This window comes from Zosterops lateralis (assembly GCF_965231275.1).
Source record: "Zosterops lateralis genome assembly, chromosome: 9".
NCBI classification, from domain to species: Eukaryota; Metazoa; Chordata; class Aves; order Passeriformes; family Zosteropidae; genus Zosterops; species Zosterops lateralis.
Window position 1 is genome coordinate 15,853,050 of NC_139769.1, and position 27,725 is coordinate 15,880,774.

The 27,725-nt window shown below is 44.5% G+C and overlaps 1 protein-coding gene across 2 annotated transcripts; it reads left to right on the top strand.

Annotated features, from left to right (window-relative positions):
* The first annotated feature begins 1,041 nt into the window (after positions 1-1,041).
* On the top strand, positions 1,042-26,199 carry LRRC8C (leucine rich repeat containing 8 VRAC subunit C). 2 transcript variants are annotated; one of them, XM_083867935.1, is made up of 3 exons: positions 1,042-1,173; positions 19,375-19,516; positions 21,978-26,199. In XM_083867935.1, exons 2-3 carry the CDS (start codon positions 19,379-19,381, stop codon positions 24,246-24,248), a joined length of 2,409 nt encoding a protein of 802 aa, XP_083724061.1. In that variant the 5' UTR covers positions 1,042-1,173; positions 19,375-19,378; the 3' UTR covers positions 24,249-26,199. The 2 variants fall into 2 exon arrangements, with proteins under 2 accessions (XP_083724061.1, XP_083724062.1); XM_083867936.1 differs by lacking the exon at positions 1,042-1,173 and adding an exon at positions 4,461-4,499.
* The last annotated feature ends 1,526 nt before the right edge of the window (positions 26,200-27,725 follow it).

Below are 27,725 nucleotides of genomic sequence, written 5' to 3' on the forward strand. Positions count from 1 at the left end.
CTTGTTTATTTTGAGATTACTGTTTTAAAATACCATGAAAAAAATTTAGAGACTTCTTTCTCAAACATTTACTTTATCATTTAGATGTGTAAAAGATATTTTCATTAAGAATGTGCTGTTTATGCTTTTTAGAATATGATTTATTGACATGGGTTTGCTACCAGTAAAAGATCTACAATTAACTATTTAAAGACAGTGGACAAAAGGGTGGGTCATTCCATGGTGGAACAGAGGTGGGTAACTAGGCATAGACATTCTAAGCTGGTTTAATGGTAGAGAAAGACTTGAATCCTCTTCAAAACATCCAAGCCCAAAGCATGATGCAAGTTGGACCACCACCTACAGCCTGTTATCTCTTTGCAGAATGCCAGCCAGAGGAGCATGTCATGTAACAAGTGACTGTCCAGTACAGCACAGAGCCAGGATACTGCTCAGAAGAGGTCACTGCCCTGGCAAGTAGAGACTCCCCTAAAAGTAGAGCTTCTTTGTACCAGTATAGAGATTCTGTGCATGAGTTTGGTTATGAGCTGACTAATTTGGTGAGAGACAGAAAGCTATTCAGAAAACCAAACACTTGAATTAAGCCATCTCTCTGTGAGTGCCTGAATGAGAGGGGAAGAGATGGTTCCCATGCAGAAGAAAATCTGTATGTATGTCTGATCCAGCTACAGCGTTTCAGTAGAGAACATCAGAGGGGGAAGGCTGGGAGGCAGCACTGGAGCAGCCTCAGCTGCCACCTGAGGACAGAAAGCCTGCTGCTTGATTCTTGTCCTAATATCTGCCACCGGAAGTGTTTGTTCTTGCTACAGCTTGTTTATTCAATCACACCCATAAATGTGTACTGCTAGTAATAAATGCCTCTGTTATTTTGAAAGTAGCAGTTAGTAATTATAAAGTGTTTGCTCTGAGCTCGAGCTGCCGGGCTCTATCCCTCCTGCCTCATGTGAGCTACCCCCACTCGTTGCATCACTTCTAAAATTAGATAAGATGCTGTATCCCGTGAAGTGCACGGCTCAGTAGCTCAGAGCTGCAAGAGCCAGACCAGGCACAGCTGCGTAGCTCCTCGGTTTGGAAGATGTTTTCAGACAGATCACTGAAGAAAACTTAATGATGATCAGAAGCGTTACAGAGGTAAAGCAGCCTTCACATCCAGGAGCTCCAGTTCAGCCAAAGGTCAGAAAAATGGGAGCTAGTTCTGTTTCTTTTGGTATGTCTTTAGCTGTGTGTTTTCTCAACAATATGTGGGGACAGCTGTCAATAGCTTCTCTAGAGACATCTGCTTGGGCCAAATTCTTCCCTGAGGTAGTTGCACTGCTTTCATTGTAATCATACCAGTGATGAATGTGGCTCTTCTTCACTTAGGAACAACAAAAGAGCTCATGAGATTAAACATCCTTTCAGTGTTTTCCTTCTGATTAAAGCAAGTTTTAGCACTTAGAAAATGCTGTGGTCTTAAGAAATGGCTGTATTCTTCATCCTGCTCTGAAACTTTGCTTCAGCTTCCCAGACTCAGCCCATAGCATCCATGCAATTTATTTTAGAAGTCTGTATTCCCAGTGCACTGCTGTTATTTAAACATCTGGTGCACATAAAAATCACATTTCAAAAACATGAATCTGGGGGGAGAAGGGTTAAAAACTAGAGGAAAACAAACTAGGGAAAAGATAAATTCTGACAGAAACTTCAAGAAGTGAAGCAGCTAGAAAGTGCTAGAGCTGTCAAATAATGCATTTTGGATTTGAGCTGAATCAAATCACAGAAGCGCTTTTTCAGTGTTTCGTCTGAAAGCAATTTAGCTTTTTTGTGTTAGCAGATTATGCTGTTTTCAACAGTTGTTGGAGAGATGACTGATGAAAAGCATTTTCATTGTGGGTGTGCTTCCAAGTACAGACAGAGCTGGAGCACTCAAACCCTGGGTTTCTCACCCTGATCTCTCCTGAAGCTGAGGGTAAATGGTCTTGTCAAGCTCTGTGGGGCACTATCCCCTCAGACCCAGCTTCAGTGCAGCTCTTGGGACCCCAGACTTCAGTGTATGGGGATGGCTTTGTGTTTTTTCAGGGTGCATCCTCAAATCATGAAGGGATTGGAGAGGGGGAAAAAAATAACCCGAACAGAACAGCAATCTGTCCCCGTATTAACTGAATTTGCAGGCTGGTCTGTGATAGTTTTAACTCAGGTGCAAATCAAACCCTGCCCCTGGTTCTGTCCCAGTGTAAGTACTGCAAGGTAGCACTCGGCAGCAATGACACTTGGAGAATCTGTAAGTTATGAATGATAGAAGAAGCCAATTGACAGTAAAAGGCAAATGTACTAAGTTTGGAGTAATGACATTTCTTACGTGGTCTGCCCCACATTCCTCTGGAGTCAATGAAAAAGAGGCAACAGTGAAATCAAAGCATGTCAAAAACTTGCAGTCATACAGATGGTCAAATTCAATTAGTCACTTACCATTTTAGTAAAAGAAATACTCCAAAGTTACTTCAGATTTCACTGGCCTAGATGGTCTTAAAATAATGCAGGAATTCACAAATAAATTACATTTTTCTGCAGGCAGCAGAATTTTTTCCACTAGAGCAAAGGTATTTGGAGCCCCAGTTGTGTGTTTACTATCAAACGTGTATTTTTGGGCCTTCTTCCACCAGAACTGCACTAAGCCTCCATCCCAAACTCAGAAGCTATATTTATCCATGGACCATGTTTTTTACTGCAGTATCAGTGACCTTGCCTGTAATTATTCTTCACAGGGGAAGCTTAGCTCAGACCTCCAAGTACTGCAGTAACTCAGAACAAAAATAACCCAAAAGTCCACAACAGGAAACGTTAACAATGGCAGGATTACTGGCCACCATGTCACTGTAAAATAAACGAGCAGCTGAGAGGGAGTTCAGGGAGAAGCAGCACCACAATTAAGTAACGGGAGGGACTGACTTATGAGGGAAGATTAAATGAGCTAAGTGATGATGAAAGGGTGAACAGAACAACTGCCTCCAAATGTTTGAAAGAAGAAACCATCCAGGACAGGGAGGATTCTCTAAGCTGCTGCCAGGAGTTAAGAGTAATGGAAAGAAACCAATAAAATGAACACAGCAGTCACCATAACTATTTCTTCAGCTCAGAATAAGAAACCCAGTGCTTTTGTCCATGTGGAAACCTTGCTCATTTGTCCTGTTTCATTTCTCAGCCATATCTCACAAAGCATGGGGGGAACACTTGAAATTATGTCATGGTGCAATATTGCTGAAATGTTTCAGGCTGGAACCCTGAAGGACTGTGAGGGAGCTGTGCTGACATCCTCTTCCAGCTCCTGTCAGACTCAGACCCTGATTTCTTGAGGAGCCTCAGAAAGCCTCAGAAGCCTTGAGGTTTCAGCTGAGAGAAGCAGCTCTACACAACAAAGCACTAAAACAAACACTTCAGACAAACGATAGCAATAAATCACATCCATGATTCCCAAATGAGGAACCTGAGTTTGCCCTCAGCAGTCCCTGGAGCAGACGGTCACTAAGTACACGAAGTCACAATTCCCCCAGCTATCCCTGGCAGACCTTTGGTTCACATCCCAATGTAGTTAATATTTTTGCAGCAAAACAGCTGTGAGGCATCATGTTGTGTTTGTTTTCATTAACTCCTCCCCAGTGGGCTTATATATTTGTATTTCCTTGTTTACATACTTGTAGTGTCCCTAGGGGGGGATACACACATTACCCCTAAGGTTAGGGGCAAGTTACTGGAGGGCAAGTACGTCCCTCTGATGCAGAATTTGTCCTGTCTCTTTGTTCTACCAGAGATGTAAATCTTTCTGGAAATGTTAGACAAAAGTGCCTTTAAACATGTGGTTTCTTTCAGCAGCAGTTTTCCGACTGCGCTCTTTGAATTGCTGGGCCAGAAGTTTGTGTTTCCAATTGTCACTCTCTGAGACGCTTTTCCATTGTTAATACAGTCCCAGGCGCTTTACAGCCTGGTCTCTAATAGTCGTTCCACGTTCCCTGCGTGTTGAGGTCCAGATCTTCCCATCACAATTTGTGCTGTCATTCTCCCGACGCGGCGCGAATCCGCCCGCCCGCCCGCGAGGGGACAAGGACCCGCGGCTTCCCGCGGACCGACCCCGCTCCCCCCGGCCGGTCCGTGCCGCGGCCGCTCCGCCAGCCCCCGCCCCGCCGCCGCTCCGGCCGGGGATGGGGATGGGGATGCCGCGGCCCCGGTCCCGTTACCGGCGGGCGCGGGCAGAGCGGGCCGTCCCTCCCATCGCCGCCGCCGGGCACGGCCCGAGCGGCGCCCCCCGGCCCCCGCCGCCTGCGTCAGCCCGGAGACGTGGCCCCGCGGCGGCGGGGGCGGAGCGGCGGCGGGCGGAGCGCGGCTGCGGGCGGCCTCCCGGCCCGGCCCGGCCCTGCCCTGCCCGCCTGGCTGAGCCCCGCTCCGCGCCGCGCCGCGGGATGTCCGCGCTGCCGCCCGCCCGCCGCCGCCCGTGACCCCCGGCCGCCCGCCCGGCCGCGCTGCAGGTAAGCGCTGCGCTCCCGGGGCGCTCCGCCGCCCGCGCCGGGGACGGGGCATCGCCCGGGGAGGGGGCCGGGGGCCCGCAGGGCTCGGCGCTGCGCCCCGCGGGGAGAGGAGACCGCGCCCGGCCCGCCCCGGCTCCCGGGCCCCTCTCTGCCCGCCGGCGGTGCCGCCTCCGAGCCTCGGCCGTGCCGGAGGAGCCAAACTTTATCTGGGCTCGCCGGCGGCTCCTCTCCCGCGGAGGGGCGCCGGGAGGCGGCCGCGGCGGCTCCCCACGCCCCATCCATCCCGTCCCGCCGCATCCCCGCGGGCGGGGCAGCCCTGGGGGAGCCCGTGGCCCGGGGCCGTGCGGGGCTTCCCGGGAGCGGGGCCGCGGAGGGGGAACTGCTGGGAAACAGTCGCCGTGGAGACGGGCGGCTTGGGAAAGCCTTTGGGGAAAGGGGAAAGCCCGTAGCCTTGTTTTCCCCGAAAACGAGCCCCAGGCCGGCCAGCATTGCGGGAGGATGCGAGCAGGGCCGGGAGGCGGCGGTCCAGCCACCGCGCCCATCGCTCCCCCCGCCCCGCCGCCCTCCCCCGGGCAGAGCAGCCCCTCCGAGCCTCGCAGGGTCCCGGCGGGTCCGGAGCGCAGCCCTGGCCGCACCGAGAGGCTCTGGCCCGGTTTTTGAAGAGATTGAAAAAAACGACAACAGATTATCCCGATTTTAAATCGGTTTAAAGGCAGCTCTGCCTTGTCGCAGAGTGATGGGCAGTCTTGCCCAAGTGCGGTTTGTCCAGTTCATTAGAAAGAGTTGACCAAGCAAAATGAGAGGCTTATGAAAGAGCACTGAATGTATCCTACCAGAATTTCATGAGGGTTAAACTGTTTAAAAGTAAGAAATTTAATACTCAGATAAGTATGTTAGCTATGGTTTGGCTTTTTAATAATTTCCTTTTTTTTAAATTTATTTTTGGAGTGAGTACTTCCTGTGACGAGACACTCAGTATTATTAGCACCACTGCTTGAAGACAACCATGTAATGTTTGCTCCCACAAAGCACTGAAGGTTTGAATGATGCTGTAAAAGATTGTACAGGCAGAAAAGTGCTTTACAAGATAGTGGAGAGAAACGTGACTACATTGGAAATAAGTGATAATTTTAAAACCTTCCTTCCCAATTTAACCAATTATGCATCTTGCCCTCTCCCCACCCCTCACCCCCCTCCTGCCCCTGGGTGTATTAGAACTGCTTTTACTTTTCTTTTTGGTGTGATGAAAGCAGTCAAGAGGGTAGCATTCCCCTGGGCTCACTCTTCTCCTGGAAAAACCTGTTTGCTCCTGTGTGCAGATCAGCGTGGAGAGCTGGGCTGAGCACAGTCCTGAGATGATCCCTAATTTTAACCTGGCCTTGTGTTCCTGCTGTCTCACAAGTGCCCGTGTCCCAGGGCTGCCAGCAAGGCACAGCAGCCTGGTGCTGAGCACCTGTGGTTTCTGAATCATTTCCTTTTCCAGTTACTTTCTGAGTTTGCTAAATTTGTGGCAGCCATGCTGCTGTTTTCTTCCAGTCTGAGTACTGACAGGCCCTGCTAGAGGTTTTGCCATAGTATAACGTTCTGTGTGTTCTATTTGTTATTATTTACTCTTGTAAGCAGTTTTAGCAATAAGCTTATTGATGGGAAAGCTAAAAATCTATTTGCTTTGTATGGCCAGTACTGGAAAAGGCTAGTGCTGGATTTCAGCAAAAAATGAAATCAGGACTGCTAAATTCTCCTTACAAGTGCTCACTCAGTGCTTTGTGCTATCTTGCAATCAGTTCCTGTCGCAGTTGAAGCTGATTTCCTGAGGCAGCCTCATCCCACCTCGGTATCTGGCTGTTGGGGCCACAGCAAGGAGCTCTGGCCGGGAGGGGAGGGGAGGGGGGCGGCATCCGGGCTGGGCAGGCTGGAGAGTTCAACAATACTCAGGTGGCCCCAGCGCCAGGGGAACAGCACAGGGAGACCCGAATAATGAACTACTGGGTCACAGTGCTGGGAGGAGCAGTTCCCTCGATTGTCCACTGACCTCAGCTGCAACTGGCTGAAGTGGGCCATATTCACCGCCACAAAGGCACTTCCCAAACAAGGCTTTTTGAGACCTGCGGGAAGTAAAAAAAAAAAAATTCTATTACCATCCAAACAATTCACAATAACAGGAGCTCGAGTTTAATTTTGTAGTTTCTTCCTCTTTAAGGAAGCCTAGTGGAAAGATGCTGTCTTCATTGTCAGAGTTGTGAAGGGCAGGGGAGGGCTGGCTATATAGTAAAGAAAACACTGAAAATGAAACAATTGACCTCAGGAAAAAGAAACCTTCTAAATAGTTTAAAACCTTACTTAATAAAGCAAAGAAGCCATTCTCCTTCCAAAATGATTTGTAAAAAGACTGTTAACAAGTGTTGGATTTCATGTGTTCAACATGATGGAAACTTTACTCTCTTCATCCTTGAGCTGTTTACCCAAGGATTTCGTGCAACAAAACTCTGTTGCAAATTCAAGCTGTAGTGCAGAGACTTTTGTTGGGTTTGTGTTTCTAGGACCTCTTTCTGGCTAGGAAGATACCAGATTTGATTCAGCCTCTTGGCCTGGTGTGAGTATGTCATTTGTTCCATTGCTTTTATACATAACACAGGTCAGGCCCTTCTGCCTTCCCATCCCTGGGCAGGCAAAGTGTGTTAGAGCTGTCTTTTGACCTGTCAGACCCTAGATGAGCTTTCTGTCACTGTATTCATTTTACATTTCAGTGCCTGGCACATGCAGCCAATCAGATACAGCATGAACTTTACAACTGTATCATTCAGAGAGTCATAGGTTTGGACCAGGAGGGTTTATTCAGAATTTTTCCAGTACGGACTTTCTGTACAGTCTCCTCCTTCTCCCTTGAAGGTCTGATTTACAATCTGGTGTTTGATCTGGTCAGATTTTTAAAAGGTAGGATAATGCCATGCATGTGCTTTGCACATTTCTCACTTGTTTGGGAGGATCCTGCCTTAAGATACAGTGCATGTTTTTTCTTGGTTTTAAAGTAAAACAGAGGCCTCCCCTGAAGCCCAGGATGGCACCGTTCTCCAGGGCAAGTTGCTAACACTGCTGTCATGACAAAGTATATGTATAAAGTTATGTACAAAGTTCCACTGAGTTTGAACCAGAACACGTAAAAACATTTGGTTCTGTACCATAGTGATTAAAATCCATTTCTCTCTGTTAAAGTAAACTTTAACTTTTTCATTGACTTCCAGGTGAGCAGAATACAGCCTTTTATACCAACTTCTGATCTTGGGTTAACTTATGGTCTGCTGAAAATGGAGATGCTAGCTCACATCTCCCTTTGGTGGCAATAGTACATAGTGACTTTTTATTGATGGGAATCCTAAATTCAACACCCCAGCAATAAGACTGCCAACATGCTGAGAACATTTTCAATTTTATTTACTTATCACTGAAAGGAAGGTGGGAGTTTGGACTGATTGCTTGCTCTAGAGCATATGGTGAAGCAGGGCACAGGTCAAGCCCTGCCCTGAGAGTGCAGCAGTGTAAGGTCCTGATACATGTGCCATTTACAGCAGAATGCAACAGCTCAGAAGTGCAGGTTGCTGTCAGAGGGTTTGGTGCTCTGAGCAAGGACCATTATAAATTATATTTTCCAGTTGATGTGAATGTTCGATGAGCTGTCTCAGGGCTAGGTAGTTTTTCATCAGTGTTCACAGTATTCTCAGAATAGCCCTTTCTTAAGTGTAATGTGACTAAAAGAGTGTTTGCTCTGTGCAGTCATTTAACCATGATGACATAATTTCAAAGACTTACACACCTGCTATAGTGATGTCAGAATGCCCCCAGCAACTGCTTTTATCTCACAGTTTAGGCTTGATGGAAACAGCATTTTTTTTCTGTTTTATGCAGCAACAGACTTTTTGGTAAAATGAGGTTAGAGGTAATCCCTCTTTAGTAGTCTGTTGATGGACACTGTTCTGAAAAGGTCCAGTAGGGAAGGTAGTCCTGGTTTACCAGTTCATAATCTTTAAAAGTCATCCTGTGTGAATACGAATTCTGATTCTGTAGTTACCAGTGTATCTCTTTGAGTGTGTGTAGGTCACATGCAATTTATGTGCTTGAATTTGTCTGTTTTAGTCTTTCTTATTCTTTCAGGAGTATGGGTGAGACCATGAGTTTATTGTCAGGGTTTTCTTTAACAAAGGATGGTTTAGGGGAAGAAAATCCACCAGCTGCATCAGGCTGAGAATACCTGTATGTTTATCAAGGTGTTTCGGGATCTGTGTTTTATGAGACTACCATGAAGTTTCAGAAGGCTCTTTCATGTAGCATGCAAGTAGGAGCAAAAAAGATTCTTTATATGAAAAAGTCTCCCAAATCATGAAAACAGGAATTCTTTAATGTTTTTGGCTCAGTCACTGCAAAAAATGTTTTTAACTAACTTGTCAGATGGTTGAGCTGCTTAAGACTCAGAATGGACCTTTTGTGTTTCCTGTCCCAATCAGGAATTAATTTTTAATTATATCAGCTGAACATTTTTAAATATGAACACTCGTATTAGCCTCAGGCACCTATTTCTTTGATGATGAATAGCACTGATTCATGTAATATTGTCTGTTCTGACATTTTAACAGCATTGTTTCTATCTTCATTATCTGAAGTGTTTGTGGAAAACCTGGTATAACTTTGATTAAAACTGGATGATTTTATTTTCTCAATCATTTAGATTTATTTCAAGAATACTAAAGTATCACTTACTGGATAATTACTTGCTTGCTGGTTTGGTTTGCTGTTAAAAGTTTTCACTCACATTAAAACCATTTTGGAGCTCTGGAAAGAGGGCAGGCATCTTGAGCGATAGCCCTGATAAACAAAGAATGTAACTCCCAGAGCTGAAAAATGATAAGTATTGCCTTTGAAGTAGTCTTTGACATGGAAATGCGTGGAGTGTACTTTCCTTTAGATTTGGAGAAATAGCTCAGCAAAGCCAAGTCTTCACACAGGCCCATGTGCTTGGTACGGAAAGAACTCCTATTGATTTCACTCAGACTTTATCTGGCAGAATCTTGCACTGAACATTTTTTTGTCTTTAGTCCGACCAAGTTGAAGTCAAAGAGCTGCTGACAATAGGAAGTCTTTTTGGTGTGTAATATATGAAAAAGTGCTATGACTCAGTTTGAACTAACAACAAGGTTATTGTCTGGGATTCATTGCCAAAGCAGCACTTACTGTATATGTAGGTGGAAATTGCAACATGTATTTTGAAATGCAGTAAATTAAAGTTGCTTCCTCTTTATGTCCTTTATGTCTCTTCTTTATGATCCTTATGTGTCCTCCAAGTTCTGGGTTCAGGTCTTTGAGCTTCCACTCCCACAGCAGCTGGTATCAAGAGCAGAGCAGGGGGATTCGCTGCCACCTCTGAATGCACCACTCTTCCCTCCTGGCTGTTGGGCAGATGGGCAGCTGAAACCTAATGTGCACTGGATGCTTGCAGTGTGGGCCTCAGGAACTTGGAGGGCGAAGAGTGGATTGGTATTCAGCATGTTTCTGGACCTTACACCATTTCCAGTTCTCTCCTGCACTAAATCCCCGTTGGCATCCTGCCCACGGCTGTGGTCCTGCGGAGCTGCGGCTCTGGGGAAGCTGGGCTCTGGCAGGTGATGTAATGGAACACAGCTTTGCAGTTGTTGGTTGGGACCTTGCTGGAGTTCAGGTGGCACAGCCTAGCTGTCCCCACTCAATGCATCTGGAAATGAAATCCCTTCCCTACTCTGAACAGTTGTTACACAGAGGACACATGTTTTTGTAGAACTGTCAAACTGTGGGTACTGGAATAATGTCTTCTGTGAGTTAATTGTATTTTGTCTGTTCCCCAGATTGGCAAACTAATATCAACTGTGACGTTTAATTTTGGTAATGTGTGGTATGAAATGAAATTCACTTCAGTGGCTTTTCTAGGGAGTTTTGACATGCTATCAGTTTGGATTCAGGCATTGCAGAAAACTGAGAAAAAGCAATGTTATGATTTTGTAGTACTGTTCGTTCATATTTCCCACCAAAGGTACTAAAGAAAGTAGATACTTTTCTATTTTGCAGCTGGAGAAGGAGTAGCATGTGGTGGTGGGTTGATGTGATGTGCACAGGCTCTCCATGTCCGTGTCCCAGTGGGGACTCCTGAGTCACTCTCTGTTGTTCCTCCAGGTCACATTTCCTCACCAACTTCAGCCAGAAGGGCATGAATTTGTTTGAAAATACAGTAAACTCATGGACTGTTAAAAATAACTGTTTGGATGCAAATGGTTTGTTTTTAATGTCTTTCCAATTCCTTTACCCAGAATTTATGTTTGAGAAACAGCATCATTTGTTTGTACTTCTTACTTCAGAGTGATGGTGTTTCTTCCTATGAAAATCTCCATTGCAGTCAACGAACAGAAAGGGAGCCATCATGTTTCAAACAGTGGCAACACAAGCCAGCATTCAAAGTAGTTTTTCAAGACAAAAAATATATGCCTTTTTAAATTTTATTTTTTTAATTGAATTTTGTATTACAGGAAACACCAATGACAATAAAACTATCAGGGAAACTGGTCTCTTGAAATGCTGCAAATACAAGAAGTAGCAGAGGTTTTTATTGTATGTTATATGGGAACTGACCAAGCAGTTATATGTACCAAAACGCTGGGCATTTTGGTCATTGCAAACATGTAGCAAAATATTACCAAAACTAAATGTCAGGGTAGTTCAGACATTATTTCATTGCATGTACAATGTGTGTGAGAATACACAGATAAGAATGGAACATAAACCTCTTGGGAATTAGGGGTTACTAATTCCAGCCCTTATCATCATATTTCCCCTGTAGTCTAATCTCAGTTTCCCAGGCTTGGTGTCTTGTCCCTGCATCTACTTTTAGTCCTCTCCTGGTTAGGTCATGAAGCAGGTCCATTATCTGTCATCTGTGGTGCCAGCACGGGCAGTGCCAGGAGCTGTGAGAGGTTTCTGGGCACATGCTGAAAATGATGTGTTCATCTGCTGAGATCAAAGGACACAAACCTACAGTTTCCAAAGGTTTATAAATTAGCCAGCTATATGCAGCTGTTCACACTGCAGTAAAAACTGTGTTGCCTATAGACAGGTCAAATTCTGGGGCATGGGTGATCTCAAAAGTTTTAAATAAAAAGACCACAATTTTTGTAGGGCTCACATCCAATTTTGTTTTCCTAAACTTGTTTCTAGAATGGTTTGAAAAATTGCTGGCTAGATCTTTGTTCAAATTTTGTTTTAAATTCTACAGGTTTTCCCTTATGATTGTTTTGGGGACCAAGTCCCACCAAAAAATACAAATTTAGCAAAATTATAATCAACAAAATATATGATGGAGGATAGCACCAAGCCGTTTTCATGCCAGGCTGTGTCTATCATCTCTCTAGAGGAGATGGTTGCCTTAAGCCCTGGGGCTCTCTACAAACCAATGATTTTATTTAAATATCCTCTTTGAGACTATATCACCATCAACCTGACTGAAAAACTCCCTTTCTTGTGCTTAACTGACTCAGTGTGCAGTTCCAAAGCAGGTAAAATAGGAATGCAAAATTCTGCTTTTCAGTGCAGCCTCAGGCTCTGTGCTGTAAAGCATTCCAGCTTAACTTCACCTCCTGGCCCATGGCAGCCAGGCCAAACAGCACAAAACACTTGAAAAGTGGCTTTATGGTATTTGTGCAGAGTAACAAATGTTTACAACGAAGGATGGTGGTGTTTGGGGTGTGCAATGCCTTGTCCTCTGTAAAAATCCACTGTTGTGCAGCCCTGCACACGTGGCCCACAGCCCTTGGGCTCTGCTCAGTCCCTGCTGCCAGGTCACAAGTTTGTTTTGTGTTAAATATGAGCTGTGCTCTGTTCTTTTAATGAAGATGAATGTGCAATAAATCATCTATGGGAACCTACCCAGAGACCTTCTTGTAGTGCTATTCCCAAAAGGCATTTCAGAATTTATCCTAACATGCAGTATGTTTAAAACAGCCAGGAGAGCAGGATTGGCCTAGCATTTTCTCCTTTCAGTAGATCTCTGATGTGAAAGACCAAGCAGTGCCAGTCTAAATTGGCTCTTGAGGACATCTGAGCTTTGACCCTTCAGCTGAGCTGAAGCTGTGGTCCTGCAGCCTCTAGCCCAAGTCCTCGTGCCAAGAACAAAGCTTCTTCCCTAGTGAGGATCAGGGCTGTTCCTCCACCACCTGGGGCTTGACTGAACTCTTGGGAGGTGGTGATGCTGATCCTACATCTGGAGGATTGATGGAATGTCAGGGAAATTAGGTTAAATGTCAGCTGGCTAATCAATTAAACATCTTTTCTAGTCAGTTTAAGAAATCCCACCAACTTTTTGTGCCTCCAAGCTGTCAATATCATTATTTCTTTCTTCTCCAGCTATGTTCCATCTCTCTTTTCCTTCTGGTGTATAATTCATACCCTGCCCTTGCCAAACCAGTAGTTTCTGGATGATAGTTGCCTGTCTGACATCTAAGGGCCCTGATTCCGGTGCACGGCTTTGGTTGTTCCCCCAGAACAAGCAATGGATGACACTGATTGTTTCAATACATGTAACGCGATCGAGTGGAAGGACAAAATAGCCAAGGGCTTGATCGCTGGTGAATAACACCTATAGCATGGCAAACACAGCTCTGGCAAGTTCTGGTCTCCTGCCTGAGCACAGAGAGCAGGAGTGACTCCACTTCTCTGTCACAGGAGGGTCAGCAAGGCACGGAGGCAGCTCTTGGGCTTGGCTGGGCTGGGAGGCCATGGGCAGGGGGGCCACAGCCAGGGCACAGGGGGACACCGGGCAGGGCCCAGGGAAGCCGGCAGCTCTCCCCACAGCACGGCCCAGGCAGGCCCGAGGCCAGCTCCTCATGGTGGGGAGCGGTGGCAGGAGCTGCTGGGGTCGTGCCTCAATGAGGAACTCGTGCTGTCAGACCTGCCCGGGTGAGAGGTGACAGGCAGAGCCTCCCTGTGCTTTGCTCGCTGTGCTGCTCTAATCGCCGTGTCTGTGGTGGCGGTGCCTGGAGAGCCGAGGCGGGGCAGTGGGAGCGGCAGGCGCTGTTCACTGGTAGCGGGGCACTCCTCAGAACCATGACCCTGTAATCCTCCTGAGAGAGGGCTGCTGCCACTCCGCGCAGTTACACTCCGTGAAATGAATGAAGTGACTCTATGAGAATCCGCTTAAAAATAGCAGCCATCACCTAGCAAGAGCCTGCGGCCTGGAAGGTGCTGCAGGCCAAGAGCAGCTTTGTCCAGGGTTGTACCAGAGGGGCGGTTTTGTGAACATTCATGGTTTTGCTTTGTGAAAAGTTGCTGGAGGCACAAGATGAATGCAGCCTAATGAGGGGGGTGTCAACTCCCCTGTCCCCTGTGTTGGCCCGTGTGGCCCAGAGTGTCCCGGCCCTGGCTGGGTCCCGTGTGCCGCTGCACTGTCCCTGCCTGTGGGGCACCGAGCCTGTGGGGCACCGAGCCTGTGGGGTACCGAGCCTGTGGGGCAATGAGCCTGTGGGCACTGAGCCTGTGGGGTACCGAGCCTGTGGGGCACTGAGCCTGTGGGGCACTGAGCCTGTGGGGTACCGAGCCTGTGGGGCACTGAGCCTGTGGGCACTGAGCCTGTGGGGCACTGAGCCTGTGGGGTACCGAGCCTGTGGGGCACTGAGCCTGTGGGCACTGAGCCTGTGGGGTACCGAGCCTGTGGGGCACTGAGCCTGTGGGCACTGAGCCTGTGGGGCACCGAGCCTGTGGGGTACCGAGCCTGTGGGGCACTGAGCCTGTGGGGCACTGAGCCTGTGGGCACTGAGCCTGTGGGGCACTGAGCCTGTGGGGTACCGAGCCTGTGGGGCACTGAGCCTGTGGGGCACCGAGCCTGTGGGGTACCGAGCCTGTGGGGCACTGAGCCTGTGGGGTACCGAGCCTGTGGGGCACTGAGCCTGTGGGGCAATGAGCCTGTGGGGCACTGAGCCTGTGGGGCACCGAGCCTGTGGGGCACCGAGCCTGTGGGGTACCGAGCCTGTGGGGCACTGAGCCTGTGGGGCACCGAGCCTGTGGGGTACCGAGCCTGTGGGGCACTGAGCCTGTGGGGCACCGAGTCTGTGGGGCACCGAGCCTGTGGGGCACTGAGCCTGTGGGGCACCGAGCCTGTGGGGCACTGAGCCTGTGGGGCACTGAGCCGGGCCAGGCTCGGCCCCGGGGCTTTGTGGCCCTGCTGTGACAGCGAGCAGCACCAGCCCGAGCCGCCTTTGGGCTCCTGTGGGCAGGAGGCTCATGGATTGATTTCCTGTGTGCTCTGCTCTGGGCATCACGCGGATTGCCCGGTGCCTCGCTTTTCTCTCCAGCCGCCCTGGCGAGAGCCATCATCACTTCCAGACTGTCCTCGCTGCTTTCCTTTATTCCCTCTGAGACAAACCAACTACTGGGAGGCCGCTCTGCTCTGCGGTGCGGCGTTTCACAATCGGCCTTTGATTCAATCTGTTCATTTATTAAGTCTAATTTGGTTCCAACACTTTTGTCTCTGACTTGGATCTATTTATTCTCCTTAGCCCTTTTAGGTCACGTTAATTTGTTGTGTCTCGTCCCCAATTTCCTGTGCATTAGCTGATTCCTGTAGTTGGGTTTTCCAAGGGAGTAGATGGATGGATGTACCTGGACTCAATTATTTAATCTTATTATGACACAGTCATTTTCACTTACCAAGTTTTCTACATTTCTTAGAAATTTTGAAATTTTAAAATAAGAATCACTACTGATTTTTCTCCTCTCCAGTGTTTTTGTGGGGGTTTTTTTGGTTGGTTTTTCTTTCTTTTGTTTTGGGATTTTTGTTACTGTTTATTTTTCCTGTTTGTTTTTTTATTATTATTATTAATTTTTTAATTTAATCTGGCAAACCCACAGCTCTGTTCTGCGACACTGCTTAACAGCCAGTACAACTGTTTTTTAGTCCAAGTTCCTTTTTTCTCTCCTTCTGGTAGCTGAATATCAAATTATTTATCTCATGTACCGTTTTATTTTCTCTAGGGTCTGAGCATTATTAAAAATGCAAGAGGAAAAAAAAGAACAAGTTCTGGTTTTGATTGAAACAAATATCCAAGATTTAGAACTCTAGTATTTACTAGAGTAGGTTACAATAATATTTTACAGTAAGTCAAATGCCACATTTCGGCAACAATTCACTGTGCAATTAAATAACATTTTGAATGTGAATGAATGCAAATTAGTAATGCAGTCTTAGTTTTCACCAGCTGAAATGTTGAACTCCTTGTCTTTTATCTCCTTGTTACAAGGAGAGATAAGGAACTGCAGTGCATGGTGTGCTGTCCCAGAGATGGTGTCCTGCAGTAACTGATTGCTGCGACTTGGACTGCAGTGTGACTTTTTAGCATCTCTTGATTTGTTCAAATTGATGATTGATTCATTTTATTTTGTGCAGACTTGGCTTGTGTGTGAATATAAATAAGTCTGGCAGTGGTGCACCTTTGGGTATAGCAGTGGGGAAGAGCTGGACTTTGGACATGGCCAGGAGGGATTTTTCAGGATTGCTCTGAGCCAGGTGGACCTGCTGTGTCTTTTCTGAGGTCTGAGTTTCCATCCCTGGAGAAGCCAGAATGGAAAAAAAAGCTAGAGGGAAGTGGGAGACAAATGAAAAGTGATTTGGTGTCATTTTGTTCTGCGTGCAGATGTCAGCAGTGCTGGTTAGCCTAGGCTGCTCTGCAGTTCTTTCCAGCATTTTCCTTGATTCTTAATACAGCAAGGGGAGAGGCAATAGTGTTCTACCACTGAGTGTTGGAAAAGAGTTTTCCTACTTTGTCACATTCAATTGCCATTTAAAGTTTCTTGCAAATATCTTTTTCCCAAAGCTAAAAAATATTGTCTGTCAGTAGACATTGTTGATTTTTTACTGTTATTTTATGTGCAGTACTATTGTCATCATTCAGTAATGTTTGTGTTCCTTTTTTAACAATATAGGAAAACATTAGAGGCAGACAGGTTTTGTTAGACTGCAAACCTTCCAGCCCCAGAGATGGGTTTTCTAGGATGGCTCAGAGGGGCTTTCTGTGTGCAGCTCTCCCTGTGCTTGGCCCATTAATCGAGGTAACAGTATGTGCACTCCACTAATGAGGAGTCACGCTATGCAAACAACAGCCTCTGAAGGGAACAAGGGATCAGGGCAGCATGTGTTTGTGGTATCAGAACCTGTCTGCCCTCATCTAAATTCCCCACACGTCACTTAGGAGAAATAAAGCAAGTACATGATACAACAAAGACCCCTAAAAATTCATAGTGAAACTTAGAAAAAAAAACAGCCAAAAGATTTTTTTTGTCTGAAAGCTGTCCCTTGCACACTAATTTGCAAGATAGTTTCCAGTCCCATCTGCTGTCAGGCACAGCCCCTGATTCAATGTTGCTGCCTTTCATTAGGCTGTGGCTCAGATCCACAGTTGCTTGGGTGTCTAACCAGGGACTCCTGGGTCTCCACACGTTTCCATGCATGTGAGTACTTTTGTTTTGTCAAGAATCTCCACTGCAGAAAACATAAGTCTGTCTTTACCTGACAGTCAAATTGTTTATCCTTTTGCAAAAAGACCTTAGAAATAGGATTTCTAGAGGCTGTGCCATCAGAATATGAAAAAGCAGTCCTAAACCATTATTGCCAGGGTGGGAAGAAAATGTTGTGATTTTAAAGCAATCTGTTGATAGGTATTTTTGGGTGTACTGATGGCATTCCAGTCAGCCAGCTGCCCTCAAAATCTGAGCCAACAGTAGTATATGTGTTAAAAAAACTTTGAGCAGGACTGTTGCATGGCAACTGCTTAGCTACCATTTGTATTAGTGGATTCCTTTGAGAATTTTCTAAGTTTCTCAATGCTTAATTGAAAAAAAATAAAGCTTAGCAGCAGCTACTCAGTCACCTGCATTCTGTGTGGAAATGAAGAAGAGAAGGGTAATTCCTTAGCAGTGGCTGTGAATTGCATGTGGGAATGGAAGAGAGACTGTGCATTATGTTCTTCAGCTCAGGTGCCACTGGGAGCTGCCAGCAGAGGTTTAGCTGAAGGAGTGCTGGGCATGTACTTAAAGCTACATGGGGCACTTCTCATTGATGAGATCCACTTTCTCCTACCAGTATTTATAAAAGAAGATTGAAAGGCAGCAAAGGTTTGTCCTAGCAGCCACCACAGCTTTTCTCTGCTGTTGAGGTATATCTTCCCTGATATGTCTGCTAGCATTAGCAAGACAAGTACACAAAAAGCAGAATTGTGGTTCCTGGCTTCTTGCCATTTGATAACAAATGCTGCATTCCTCCACCAGCACTGCAGCAATTCAGGCCTGTTGGCAAGGATGCTGCCAAGCCTCTGACCTGGCTGTGTGAAGTCAGGCTTGCATTGCCATCATTTTCATTGGTGGTCTATCAATTTGAAAGTGCTCTGGAGGACAGCCTGCCTTCCTCCTGGGGATTGCCAGCTGTGCAAGAGGTGTGCGTGGTTTCACCTGGCATTGTAGCCTGTGTCTGGGGACAGACTTTAGAAGGACAGGGGACTGAGAGAGCAGTTCTCCTGTCTGGCCAAGTAGTGCTTAAAGCAGCATGGAAGGGTTGCAAGAGGAGAGGGGGACAAGGAACAAAAGTTTTTATGCTACTCAGCTGCAAAGCCACTACCACAAGTTCATTTACAGACTTCACCTTATGCCTTTGAGGACTGCAGTACCTCCAGAGGATCAGATGGGCAGGCAGAGACAGAGCAGTCCCTGAGAAGGTGCCAAAGTGGGCATCCTTCCACACTTGTATGGCCACTTAGTGGAGGTCAGCTCTTAATCCTTAGGATGGCTGTACACTTGCAGTGAATTGCAGCCATTAGGGCTTGAATCATTCCCTTCCTCTTCCCTGGCTCTGAATGAACTGAATCCCCTAAGTTCCTGGGCAGCCTCTCAGCAAGAGTGTGCTTATCACTAAGCCTGCCCAGAAATGGAAGTCACCAAACCCACATTAATGGGTCCCAGTGTGCAGCTGAATCAGGATTATAGACTCCCAGTGTTACTGTGATATGAACTGATTGTGGTGAGCATTTATGATGTTAGTTAATGGACAAGTTTTGTTAATTGCCCTTGGGAGTATTTTTGTTACATTCCCATCTGAATTTATCTTTCCAGTGTAACTTAGTAAGGAGTTTCAGTACTGGTTTGATCTCAGGAATTCAGCTACACAATATGCTGTAGGCTTTAATATCAGTTGCTTTGCCTGTACATGCTCATGTGTTAGCTGATTTTTCAGAGGACATGATGATGTAAGCCTACGCATCTGAGGTGAAGATAAAACCCTTGATCTGGCTGTAGTTTTGGTTACCTAAAGCACTTTAGGAACTCGCATTCAAAACATAGTAGATTTAAAATTGCAGTGGGTATGCACAAAAATATTCCAAAGCATTTCTGAAGCCACTGCGAATAAAATGGAAGTGAATAGAACATGATAGCTAAAAAGGTGTTTGAAGTTTGAATGCAGGACAAGCATTTCAGCCAGACCTTTGAGAACAAGGCTAATGTGTATGATGCTGAACATCTCTGTCTACAGAATGGGCTGGTTTTCAAGGATGCAGAAGGCCTCACTGACCCATCAGAGATTGGTGGAGTCAACGGAGAGAGGGATTTGCCTGCCTGCATGGATGGGATTGCAGGCTCTCCCTTCCTCCCTTTCAGGAACTGTATAGTGACAGCACGAGCATCTCTTTTGAGGTGGGGTGTGTCAGTAGCTGGGAACTTCTGTGCCACATCCTGGGAGTTCCATTTCCAGAGGAGGTTTTTTCCCCTTCTCTCACAGTGTGGGGGCTCCGAGGTGCAGGAGACTGAGGCCGTTGGTGTTTTGCAGGAGGATGATTCCCGTGACGGAGTTCCGGCAGTTCTCGGAGCAGCAGCCGGCGTTCCGGGTGCTGAAGCCCTGGTGGGATGTGTTCACCGATTACCTCTCGGTGGCCATGCTGATGATCGGAGTGTTCGGCTGCACCCTGCAGGTAAAACACAGGCACAGAGGCCTGGAGAGTGCTCTGGGGGCTGCTGAAAGAACACCACAGATGAGGAAGGGCTCTGGAAGGATGGTGTCCCATCTTCCTTTATCTCTTGGGCTCAGCATGAACAAAGCAAAAATGTGCTGGTCCCAGGATTAAAGCTGTTTAAGTAGCAACATCAAATAACACAGACCAAAGTTTTAGCATTTGCGAATCAGCAGAGTTGCACCAGAGTCAATGGAGCTGTGCCAACTCAGATAAGAGCTGTTGGTTTGGCTGGTGTCCGTATCACTGTTTTCACTGCAGTTTGGCATAACAAAACAGATTATCAACTTCAGTTCTTATTTGTTACCATTTTGCTGTTTGGAAGTTTAAAAAATGGAATTTTGTAGCTCCTGTTTTTATTTGGCAAATGTTAATATTATTTCTGTCTTTATGCTTTAAAGAGATTTGAAATTAATATGATGATTTTATTAACACCCACAGCTAAAATTATGTCTCTTCCATTCCAAAATGTCTCTGAGGATGCTTACACATAAACAATTGGCATTACTGTCAGTCACTGTTAGTTACATTTTGCTGAAGAGCCGAAAGCAGAAAAGAAATAAAAAATACTGTTTGGGATGACTCTACAAAAATATAAAGTTACAGTACAGGTTCAAACATGGATCTCATGTTTCTTGGCATGACTTTGAAATTGAGCTAAAGGGACACATTGACAGAGCTCTTATTTCAGAGGAATTTGCTGCCTTACAGGGCCTAGGATTTAGATATACTATGTCTCAAATTTCACATGAAATCAAATGTAGTTTTGCCTGTATTCTCCATTCTCAAGTATTTTCAGTTGATATAACACTCATGTTTAAAAATCTCTTTATATAGAACTGAATTTTGCATTAGTAGATGTTTGCTTAACCACATAAAGTAAATCTATTATAGCTGTTACCTGTTTAAAGTTTATCTGTTTGATTGGAGGAAGCACACTGGAAAATGTGTGGAAATACTGAAATAATAGACAAATTGTTTTTATTCCAACTTACTGTGAGATACATAAATCCAGGATGTAAGTAAGCGTGTATATCACAGTAGCAGACACTTTACAGACATAGATTAACTACAGAAGTTTTTGATGTGTCAAAACCACGTGGTCTTATCTGAGCATCTCCCTACACTAGGGTGGATCATCTGATTTTGGTAGCTCTTGTTGCATACCTTATATTTAGTGCTTTCAACAACCATGATGTCAAAGAGTACATCTACACTACTGACACATTCTTAGTTTGGGCTAATCCCAGACAGTCATTCAGGACAAGTAAGAGAGCACCTTGGTTTATCAGATGGATTACCATTTAAATTCAGACCTGTAGAGAGCCTTGCATTGAACTCAGAACTGTTATCCCAAATTAAACCAAATGTGATTGGTCCTTAAAGGCACTCTGATCTCAGTTTGTCAACATGGGTGACCATCCCGGGTTAAGAAAACTTGTTTGGTTTTTTTTGCAGACGGACTCAAGAACAGAGCTAGGGGTTTTTTTTTCCCAGATGTGTAGTGCATCCTACTGAAGCCCCCCATGGAGAGGGACTTTGGACAAGGGCATGTAATCACAGGACAAAGAGTAAGGGCTTATAGCTGAAAGAGGGTAGGTTTGGATTAGATATTGGGAAGAAATTCTTCCCTGTGAGGATGTTGAGGCAGTGAAACAGGTTGAAGTTCCCAGAGAAATTATGGATGCCCCATCCCTGGAAGTGTCTGAGACCAGGTTGGATGGGGCTCTGAGCAACCTTGTCTAATGGAAGGTGTGCCTGCCCATGGCAGGGTGTTGGAAGTAAATGATCTTTACCCTTCCAACCCAGATCATTTTATGATTCTATGAGGACTCTGTGTATAAAAAACTAAATTAAATTTATGTCCATGCACCCACAAATGCCATCAAAGAACTGCCCTTATCTGTCTTTATTAAGACTGAAGATTAATAATGGCCCAGCATAGATATGCTCATATTAGCCCTTTGTCAGCCATTTTTTGTGTGATAAGACATCACAGTGGAAAAGTACAGCCAGATGAATGCAGTTGTGCTGCTGTCAAGCCTAAGCTATCCCTAAACATCATGTAGGCAGGGTAAATACATCTGACAATTACAGTCTGTCTCTGGGCAGAGCAGAGCACAGCAGGAGACCCCTGGTCTTTTCTGGAAGCGTTCCCCACATTTCTCCTTTTTCTGGATTGTCTCAATGCCCTCTTATTCGAATTATGGAAAGCTAATCATAGATAGAAAGGTGTGGCCTAGTTCTTGGCATATGGAACAAGAGTCTTGTTGAGACTAATAATAGCACAGCCTGTGGGGCCAAGTAGCAAGCTGTGCAGAGGAAGGCCTGGCAGCTGGGGGTACTCCATGGACAGCTACCCATTGGTGCTGCCACCATTGTTGGTACATCAGTTCAAAAGATATCTTTTTGTGTGTTCCAGGTCATGCAAGACAAGATAATATGCCTTCCAAAGCGTGTCCAGCCTTGCCAGAACCAATCTAATAGTTCAAATGTGTTTAACACAATACCAGAGACCACTCCCATTCCACCACCGAGGCCATCCACCCCTCCAGCTACAGTTGAAATGAAAGGACTCAAGACTGATTTGGACCTTCAGCAATACAGCTTTATAAATCAGGTGTGCTACGAACGGGCTCTGCACTGGTATGCCAAGTACTTCCCTTACCTTGTCCTTATACACACACTGGTCTTCATGCTGTGTAGTAACTTTTGGTTCAAATTCCCTGGATCAAGCTCCAAAATTGAACACTTCATTTCAATACTTGGGAAATGTTTTGATTCTCCCTGGACTACAAGAGCTTTATCCGAAGTGTCAGGGGAGGACTCTGAAGAGAAAGATAACAGGAAGAACAACATTAACAAGTCTAATACTACTCAGCCAAGCACTGAAGGCACTTTGGTCAAGACACAGTCTTTAAAATCAATCCCTGAGAAGTTAGTTGTGGATAAAGGAACACCTGGGGCATTAGATAAAAAAGAAGGTGAACAGGCCAAAGCACTGTTTGAAAAAGTGAAGAAATTTAGACTGCATGTTGAGGAGGGTGATATACTCTATGTCATGTACGTTCGCCAGACTGTACTTAAGGTAATTAAATTCCTTATTATTATTGCTTACAACACAGCACTTGTCTCAGAAGTTAATTTTACAGTAGTCTGTAACGTTGATATTGAAGACATGACAGGATACAAGAATTTTTGCTGTAATCACACGATGGCACATCTGTTCTCTAAACTTTCTTACTGCTACCTGTGCTTTGTAAGCATCTATGGCCTGACATGCCTTTATACACTTTACTGGTTGTTCTACCGTTCACTGAAAGAATATTCTTTTGAGTATGTTCGGCAGGAGACAGGGATCGATGATATCCCAGATGTCAAGAATGACTTTGCTTTTATGCTTCATATGATCGATCAGTATGATCCTCTCTACTCCAAGCGCTTTGCTGTCTTCCTGTCTGAAGTCAGTGAAAATAAGCTGAAACAGCTGAACCTAAACAATGAGTGGACTGCAGATAAACTGCGACAGAGGCTACAGACAAACTCCCACAGCCATTTGGAGCTACAGCTTTTCATGCTTTCCGGGCTACCAGACACAGTGTTTGAAATTACTGAGCTGCAGTCTTTAAAACTTGAAATAATTAATAATGTAATGATACCAGCAACCATCGCACAGTTGGATAATCTCCAGGAGCTCTCATTGCACCAGTGCTCTGTGAAGATCCACAGTGCTGCCTTGGCTTTTCTGAAGGAAAATCTCAAGATCTTGAGTGTCAAGTTTGATGACATCAGAGAACTTCCACATTGGATGTATGGCCTCAGAAATTTGGAAGAGCTCTATTTAATTGGCTCCCTAAGTCATGATATTTCTAAAAACATTACACTGGAGTCTTTTCGGGAGCTTAAAAGCCTAAAAGTTCTTCACATAAAAAGTAATTTGTCCAAAATCCCACAATCTGCAGTTGATGTTTCAAGTCACCTGCAAAAGTTGTGTATTCATAATGATGGCAGTAAGTTAGTGATGCTCAACAACCTGAAGAAGATGGTCAACCTGACACAGCTGGAATTGGTTCACTGTGATTTAGAGCGCATCCCTCATGCAGTCTTCAGCCTTCTCAGCCTTCAGGAATTGGATCTAAAGGAAAACAACCTCAAATCCATTGAAGAAATAGTAAGTTTTCAACATCTGCGAAAACTGACAATTCTAAAGCTGTGGTACAACAGTATAACTTACATCCCAGAGCATATAAAGAAGCTCACTAGTCTAGAGCGACTTTCCTTCAGCCATAACAAAATAGAGGTTCTTCCGTCCCACCTATTCCTATGCAACAAAATCAGATATTTGGATTTGTCTTACAATGACATTCGCTTTATCCCACCTGAAATAGGAGTTCTGCAGAGTTTACAATACTTTTCCATTACTTGCAACAAAGTGGAGAGTGTGCCAGATGAACTGTACTTTTGCAAAAAGCTTAAGACGTTGAAAATTGGGAAAAATAACTTGTCAGTCCTTTCACCTAAAATTGGTAATTTGACACTGCTCTCCTACTTGGATATTAAAGGTAATCACTTTGAAATCCTCCCACCTGAGCTCGGTGAGTGTAGAGCTCTGAAAAGGACTGGTTTCACTGTAGAGGACAACTTGTTTGAAACTTTGCCTTCTGATGTCAGGGAGCAAATGAAAGCGGAATAACTTCTTGCTCAGTTTTACAGAAATAACACTTCTACCAAAACGCTCTAGAGAATGCTCCAAATATGCATTTAATTTGTTGTTATTTTTTCTTTTTCAAATCCTTTCTGTACAAATTTGGAGTAAGGAGTACATATATTTTTAAATAAAATTTTCTCATATTTTTTCACTGTTTTAAGATATTTTTAAGTTTGTTTTGCCCTCAGAACAAGGGCATCTGTAACTTAATTTTTACTGGTAAAAGTAAATGATTTTGTCTGCTGTTTTTTCTTTCCATTTTCTAATCCCACCAGTGAAACTGTGTTTAAGATGTAACTTTGAGTTGCATAGTTTGTAATAGATAATTGTATTGTCTTCCTTGTTGTTGTTAATTCCTTAGGACATGGTCTTCAACAGGTGGTGCTGCAGGTGTTGAATGCCTTTGTTTCCTCTTTTCTTCAGTGGCAGTAGAAGGTGTTCAACATCTAACCAGATCAAATCTAGCATGACAATCCCTTTCTACTTACAACAGGGTTTTCTCAGATGGTCAAAGCAAGTAGAAACAATTCTTTATGTATTTTAACAGGTGAGAGGGAGCATGCAGAACTCCTTCAGGGCCTATTGGCAATTCAGTCTGGCTGCCCATTCACACACTGCACTGAGCAGGAGGCACTCACTGCTATTTCCTCTGTGGTCCAGGAAAAGTAAGGTCACAGTTCACAGTGGAACTGGGACCAAAGTGACTCATGTTGAAGGTTTTCCTAACAGTGTAAAGGGATGTGGCTGCCCATTTCCTACTAACTTGAGTGGAAGGGGTGCAATGAACTCACTGTATTGGAAATGTTGACTCAACAAGATGAAATGCCGTCTTGAAAAACCCCGTCCTCCCTTAAATACCAGTGCTGCAAGAGAGAAAGTGCCCTCTGCCCCCTCAGCCCACTTCCTCACCAAATTGCTTGGCACCTTCTAGGAATGGGATCCAGAGGAAGTGCAATCATACTTGGTTTGTAAAGCTCCTGACAAGGAAATAGCCTCTAATAGGCTCCTTGATTTAGGTTGGGTAGCATAAAGCCAGGCTCAGCACAGGAACATTTGCAGATTTGCAAAAGTGAGATTAAATGAATACAGTAATTTCTCACAAATCTCAGCCTACCCAGCATACCCAAGGACAGTGATGAAGGCTATGTTTTCATCTCCCAGAGAGAAATTAAGTTGGAAATCCTACAGTTGGAAGTTTGCTTTTTAAAATAATGTAATCTCTGATGATTGTGGATCAGGTTGGGAACTTTATCCTTTGAAGCCATGTTCAGCTGTTTACTTAATCCAGCCATTTGATTTCTTTTAATCAGGTTTTAAAGGGATGTGCTGCTCACAAGCTAATTTAAGCTAATCAAAAGTAGTAAAATATTTTGCCAGGAGGAGATCTCTTCATTGTATCCAACACCACATATTTGAGTCAGATGCAGGCACTAGATAAATGTTTCACAAGAATATCTAGGAATAAATCCTTACTTCTCTAGGAGGCAGTGCTGTTCATAAATTGCAGAGGATTAATTGCTGATTGTTTAAATTTATGTAAAATATTTGACAGTTGGTTGCTCTTAAATGTTTTCTAACTGCCATTGTATGTTTTGAGCTACGGTTAATCTGAGTTCTTGAGCTTGGTACAGAAGTGTACAGTTGGTTTAAGAGTATGACTTAGAAAGATGGAGAGACAAACTACAATGAGAATTTCCTCATTAATCCAGGGTGTGCTGTGCAATTTGGTGTGTGAGCTTGACACAGTACCAGGTCAGACTTATTTTTTTGCGCTTGGCTATGTTCTGGAGAAGATCCATGTGATTAATCAAAAATGGGTCAGGCATGAAGGAATCAAATCAAGCTTTTTAAAAGGGGTTTGATTTAGTTCTATTGAAGACCTATAATTGATGTAGCTATTGCAAGATCTACCCCTACTTGTGTGTGGAATGCACTTACTGGATATATAGAATATATATACTTGGCAGTATATATTCTAAATGTATTTCACTTTGATGTAATGTGAGGAAGAGAAACATTTCATTGCTCATATTAACCTGATTATGTAAACCAAAGTGCTGTTGTCCCCAATGAATGTAAACTGTTTGAAATGTCCAGGTAATTGGTGGAGCTGTATAGTTATTTTACTTAGAATTTAAATATGGGATTACATTTAAAGTTTTTTTTAAAGTCTTTATATTCCTAGATGTAGCATTTTAAATCCCTAATTTATTTTGTGTCTAATGTTGTTTCATGTGTAGTTTGTGGTCTGGTTTCTGAATGGAAGTTATGCACACCTCATAACTGAAGGTTGGAAATGTGTTCTGTGCCATTTTTGTAAATACATCACGTAGGGGATGTGGGGTTTTGTTTGTTACTGATTATATTTATACCAGTGCACCCCTCATGTGGACACAGTTACATGAGTATAAAGTGCCTTGTGCTGGCATATCTTTATTCACTTTACTAGGAATAAACTATACCGGTCTAAGCACTTTCACACTAATAACTGTATCTTCTCCAAGGGTTTGGTGAGCTGGGACAGCTTGGTCAGTCTGACAGCTTACTGTCACCAAAAAGGGGCAGCTCCCTCCTCCTCCCATGCTGCCTATTCCTGCCAACATATTCCAGCTGCTTCTCATGTACCTTTACAGGTCTGGTGCTGGTCTGATCCCTCCACAGGACAAATCAACTTTTTAACCCAGCAGAAAACTATGCCAGTCTAAAAAGGGGAGTAATTTTCTGTTGGATCAGCTCTCTAAAGGATTGGATGGACACTAGGATGGGTGTAACAAGGGGACAGGACTCTGCAGCTGGGGTCTGCACAAGGAGGAGGGGCAAGTCCCTTTGGAGATGCTGGGTCAGTTCATCATCCTTCCAAGCCATGTGCTTGGAGAACTGTGCTGTTTAATGTATAGCAGGGTTAGGCAGCTTGGCTTTAGTGAGTAGACAACCCTCAGGCTCACAGTGGATGATAAAATATCACATTACTGTTAATTTCTTAATGAAACAAACTCAGGTAGCTGCACTGTTGACTTTTCTAAACTTCTTACTATTCTGGGGTGTATTTTCCAAACCCATATTACAGTAATTTAGAAATGAGTCAGCTGAGGGAAGATTGTTTCCTAATTCTCTGTAACATCCAGGAAAATATGTAAAAGTGCCATATTTACTCAGTGAATCATGTACTGCTCATATGTATATTCACATGTGATTCATACTAGACTTTTCTGTGACCAATAGTGTTTGACTTAGAATGGATGGACATTTTGTGGACAATACTTTAGCATGGTTTGTATATATACAAAGAGTTTATACAACTACTTATATTAATCAGGTGCCTAACAAGTATGACAGTTCCAGAATTTAAGCAAGGCATTTTTTCATTATTGCTCAAAAATAATAAAATCTTCCATGGTAACAGAATTAGAGATGACAAAGATTGCATCAAAAGTAAGAAGACAACCTTCATAGTACATTGGG

Bases quoted from the DNA above. Each gene is read 5' to 3' on its own strand.
- LRRC8C (XM_083867935.1), top strand. From the start codon at position 19,379: ATGATTCCCGTGACGGAGTTCCGGCAGTTCTCGGAGCAGCAGCCGGCG. The intron at 19,517-21,977 runs GTAAAACACAGG...TGTGTGTTCCAG, and splicing joins TGTTCGGCTGCACCCTGCAG to GTCATGCAAGACAAGATAAT.